Source organism: Phaethon lepturus, unplaced genomic scaffold (assembly GCF_000687285.1).
Source record: "Phaethon lepturus isolate BGI_N335 unplaced genomic scaffold, ASM68728v1 scaffold39453, whole genome shotgun sequence".
In the NCBI taxonomy this organism is placed as follows: domain Eukaryota; kingdom Metazoa; phylum Chordata; class Aves; order Phaethontiformes; family Phaethontidae; genus Phaethon; species Phaethon lepturus.
Genome location: NW_010527744.1, coordinates 112344 through 117624, shown reverse-complemented (window position 1 = coordinate 117624; position 5281 = coordinate 112344). Strand labels below are relative to the sequence as shown.

The 5281-nt window shown below is 46.8% G+C and overlaps 1 protein-coding gene across 1 annotated transcript in view; it reads right to left on the bottom strand.

The window, feature by feature from the left end:
- GRHL3 (grainyhead-like 3 (Drosophila)) overlaps positions 1-5281 on the bottom strand; it is a 17933-nt gene that overhangs the window by 1357 nt on the left and 11295 nt on the right. Inside the window, exons 12-14 of the mRNA XM_010283471.1 lie at positions 4707-4795; positions 4491-4576; positions 3269-3333 (exon numbers count right to left, since the gene is read on the bottom strand). Of these exons, the coding sequence (XP_010281773.1) occupies positions 3269-3333; positions 4491-4576; positions 4707-4795 (240 nt within the window). The remainder of the gene's footprint in view (positions 1-3268; positions 3334-4490; positions 4577-4706; positions 4796-5281) is intronic.

Genomic DNA, 5281 nt, shown 5'->3' with positions numbered 1-5281 from the left:
GGCCAGCCACCCCAGGTTGCAGCGACTGGCTCCTGCCGTTTGATCATAGCACGTACGGGCAGGCTTGTCACAGCCCTGGACCAGCACGCCCATATTTCAGAGGTGAAGGTGAGAGCTCTGCCCTCGTGTCCGACCTGCTCTGGCGTGAGCTTTGTCCTTGGGCTCAACACTGCGCTGCCTTTTGGCAGAGCGCAAAACACTTCACCAACCAGCTATTAATTCCGTTAGGGAACAGCTGGGGATGGGCTTCCCACCCGGCGCAGGGGGAGGCTGAGACACAGGGTCTGACAGCGTCCAGTGGTCTTCCCTGTGAGTCATAACCGTCATGGCTGCATCTCCCCTCCTGGCACCGGACAGGAGCAGCGCTGAGGCTGCCTGGGCGAGCGGCCCAGACCCCGAGCCCGGGATGCCAGGGAGCCTGGCCTCTGACAGGTGCCCCCAGGGAGACAGCATGGATACCCAAGGGTGGGCTGTCACAAAATGCCTTGCCACAGAGCTGCTCCAATTATCTCTGGCTATCTTAGTGCCGGAAGCCAGAGAAGTCACCTGTGCCTCTTGCTACCGTGCTTCCATCTGATTTCTCAACCACAAAAGATTCAAGGGAATGTTGATTAGGAATCTGAGCCCTGTATTGTTTTTCTAGACCAAACCTCACCAAGATACGAAATTGCTTATTATTGCTCTTGAGTCACCCTGAGACTAAGTTCATCTGAATGAGCTCATCAAACTAAGGCGGCCCATGGCTGACAGTAGGTCCTCACCTGCTGTAAATCCAGGTAGCACCACTGAGCTTCACTAGTTTACACCAGATGATGATCTGACCCTCAAGCTGTAATTACCAAGAGAGGATTGTTTAGGATGGAGCAATAGGATAAAATTATTAAAAGGAAAATTAAATCTGGGGGAGCAGGAAACAGTGTCTGGTCCTACCATTTACTAGACTGGAGAAAATCTTGTATGTCCCCCATGCTTCAGCAAGAACCTATGGCATCAGTCAGGTCCAGCTTTCATTAAACCAGGTGTCAAATTTCTTTTTTTTTTTTTAATTTGATTTAATTTTTAAATTTGATTTAATTTTTTTAAATTTGATTGCCTTTTCTTTTCATTAGATGCCTCTTTGCTCCTCCATTTTGGGGAAGGGATGGAAAGGACACCTGCCTGTTTTCCCTCCCAATCATTATTAAACAACCTTCACTACTTATCAGATCAAGTAATGAACAAAACCAAAGCAAAACAAAGTATAGGTGGCCTCTCCCCTGAAGCAGTGCCATTTCCTGGTCCACCTGCAAACTCATCAGTGCTTGGATCTCTCTTGCCACACATATGCTCACAGTCAGCTGGTTCAGAAAAGTCCAGCCCAAGCTGGAGGTACCTGAGAGGAGTTGTTGTCTGATGACAGTCTGATGACCTGTGATGGCCACATCACAAGCCACCACCACAGCTGACACACCTGAGTTTTGGCTCAGTCCTGAAGCCGTAATAATAAACTGACCACCCCTGTCCTTTGCAGTTGTTCTTCGAGATCAGACTCGAGGCGCTCTCTGACTGAAGGTGTATGGGACAACCCCTCTCTTGAGGCTGCCGGTGTTGCTTTTTGTCTTTGGGAAGAACATTTCCATTTTGGGAGCAGTGGATGAGCAGCATCTGACAGCACTGAGGGCCCTCAGTTCAGGAACAGGTGGAAGAGCCTCCTGACAAATTCAGATACCTCATTATTGCCCACCCATAATCTTAAAATTAGGACCGTATATAAAACTCCTCCTAAACGGGGAAAGGTTGCTCAGTTGTGGATTAAGAGGTGAGGTGCTTGTAAGAGCTTGCCAGTTCAGTGACACCACATCACAGCATGGAAGAGAAACCACTGCCTTGCTCCTTCCCACCCGGCAGTCGCCTCCAAGCCTCACACTTTAGCTCTGCTCCCATTGAAGCAAACAAGCCAAGTCCCATGGGGATGAAGTTACAGTGACACCAAATGAGTTGGAAGATGCCATCCAAGGAGCTTTAGGACTTTCTTGTCTCACTATCACCAGAAAGCAAATGCAGAAGCTGAGCTTTGGACTAGCCCTCAGCTTTCCAAGGCCCCTGTTCCCTTGTGTTGTTACACAGAGGACCTCTTTACGGGGCTGTGCTAGTGAGAACAGCAGGGCTGCCTAACGCGGGGCCTGTCATCAGCCTTGCTTTTCTGCCTGTCTCTCCCCATGCTCAAACTCTGGAGCAGGGCCAGCAACAACAATGAGTTCATCTCCCAGGCAGTCACTGCTGCTTGCAAAGCCTGATTATATCTTGCTCGCTCTGCAAGAAGGGCTCTGGATTTAGCTTTATGAAAATAAGCTTGGGAGTTTATGAGTCGTTCCCTTTCCATCAGCTGAAGGGAGAACTTGCTGCCAGAGATGGGGGATGACCTAGAGGGAGTTCTTCAGTCCAAAAAACATTTCTGAAAGTAGTACCTGGCTCCACATCAAGACCACTGCCCTCCAACGGAAGACTCAGCGGCTCCTCAGCTCATGCAAACTAGCATTGCTCCCTCTCAGCCATGGGGGAGATCCACATGGATCGGTCACTAATAAACACCACGTTAAAATCACTTGAGAAGCCATTTCACATTTACTGCAAACCTTGCCTGTTGCCCCCTGTAGAGCTACACCTCTCTCCCAGCAGTGCCTGACCCGGGTCTCAAGTGGGACCTGCAGCTCTGTACTGGGGCTGCCCAAGAGCCACCAGTGCCTGGAAGGGTCTGATCCATCACCTCCCAAAGCAAGTGTGAACTTTCCTACTGACCTCCCTGGTCTGGGATGGCAAAGCTGGGAACAGACACTCCCCTTTCAGATCTCCCCTCATCTCCACCGGGGCTGCCCATGCTCTTATTTAGCTGGTACAGTCTCCTTCTGAGCCAGGGATACTTAGGCACTTGGTTTGGAGAAGCAAACCTTTATACCTCTCTGATGGCAGTAAGATAAGTTCTCTATAACCTCAGGCTTTCAGACTGAGACACAAAGGATCACCCATTAAACTACCCAAACAATTCTCCTTCATCCAGCTTCCTTTCCTTGGGAGACTTTACACTCCAAACAAATATAATACAAACAAGCATTATCCCAAATCTTTAAAGCACAGAAAGATCCAAGTTTTATGTGCTTCAAATAGCACAGACCTCACATGGCTTTACTTTTTATTATCTTGTTAAAATGCTATTTCAGCCTATGGCAAGGTACCAAAGAGCATGGGGTTTTAGAGGCACAGCATAAAAGCAGATGAGAGATTAGCTTACCCTCTTTTGCATTTTTTGTAGACTTTATAAATGCTTTCTTCAGGAAGCCCATATTTTTCTGAAATCTGCGAGAGAAAACATGGCAACTCTTTGTACTTGTAAAATGAAATTCCTATGATAAAAATCAAAGATAACACTGAGCCGAGGGTATTCAGGAGCAAAGGATTCCCCCTCCCTTTTACTCAAGAAGTAAGGGCTGAAGCAATGCTCTGAACAGGACAATTTGAACACATCTGTGTCTGGCAGTGGGCACGTGGGCCGGCTGCAGCTTGGCCTTGGCTCTCTTTCTGACAGCTACTGCCAGGCCAGGAACCTTGGGGAATAATCTTCATTTTCTGTCTCTCATTCCCTGGCCTGTTTGGGGCTTGATGCTTCAATCTGCTGGGCACAGAGCGCGCTGAACTCTTCCTTTGCTGATGCATCCAAAAGTGAGAGAAACTACAGAAAGTGTTTGACTGTGTCTGCTGTGGACGCATCCAACTGCTGTTTTTGCTTAGATTTTAGCTGATCTGCAAAGCTTTCCTGCAGACCTCTCCTAGACAAATACAGTTACCATCTTAGGATGACAGGAGTTCTGTAGCTTTTTCACAAGCATTTTCTGCAGAGGATTTTGATTCTTTGTGCTGAGGGATGGGGGAGGGAGAAGATGGCAAAGAATCCTCTGTGCTGACATTTTTCAAACTCTCTATTTTTAAGAGTTTGTAAAACCAACAGAGCTTGAAGTGCAGCCATAAAGCCACCCCAAATCTGGGAGGTTTATTGTTTGTTTCCTTCCCAGCAATCTCCAGAGAGGTGGGTTATCAGTGATGCTGCTGATAATCATCACGGAAATATGTCTCTGTGCTCCTCAAACACAACACAGAGAATTCCAGCATGAGGCCAGGATTAGCTTCAGATTGCACATCTACAGCCTTGAGAATGGAAAAGGTGGTTTACAATGGAAAAGATGAATGTGTTGTCTCAAGAGGAGACTTATATTATGATCTGAACAAAATGTCTTTCCATAAGGTGTGTTCTTCCCCACTGCAGCACTAAGAACACACAGCCCGTGCCAGGAGCTGTGGGTAGAATCCACCTGCTACTCACAATTTCCATTTCCATTCTCAAGAGAAAGCAGCCATGAGATATAAGCAGTCTTATATCCAGCTTCCTATATACCAAGTACCATTGCCCTTTTATCTGCAGCTTGTTCATGTGCTACGGTTTTTTTTATAACACTTACAGCTGTTCTGAGGCCCTGGAGATCTGGTGTCTTCAACATAAGAGCATCAAACACTTCCTCTGACTCCCTCCGCACATACAACAAGACTGAAAGAGACAAAGCACAGCAGCTGAATCAGGGCTCTTTACAGCATGTTCTCAGAGTGATTCAAGATCCAAGGTTACTTGAATCAAATGAGACACTACATTTGAGAAGAGTTCCCATCCCAGGGGTTACCTCTCTGAGGATCTTCTTCCTTGGTTTGCTTTGGAGGTATCGGGTCAAACTCATCTGTGAATGAGGCACCACTCCGTTTTAAGGGCAGCCTAAGCAAAAGGAGTACAGTACTCTCAAGAGGGTAGAAAATTGGAGCAAACAAAACAATTCCAGCAATTGAACTTTTGATTGAACAACCAATTACTCCAACAAACATCCAGCAATTAAATATTGGGTTTGTAATTATGGCAGCAGAGTGTCTACCAGAGTTGCAACTTCCTGCCTAACACATACAGGGACATCAGTGAGTGCAGGCAGTGGTTTTGGTATCACATCATACAGAAAAGCCTTTTGCACCTTCATGTCATTGTTTCTCTATTGCTATCACTATACAGTCAGTCAAGCCCAGGGTAAATACTTGGTTCTAGACACATGACAAGTGGGATTTCTACTTCATTCCAGGTTATTTTACAGCAGTATCTGCCTATGGTTACTTGAACCCTTCAGCGATAGTTCTGTGACCATCTTCTCTCTTTCAAACATTGTCTCAGTAAGAACAGCAGGACAGTCACAGACCAGACTCATGTTGGAGTGGC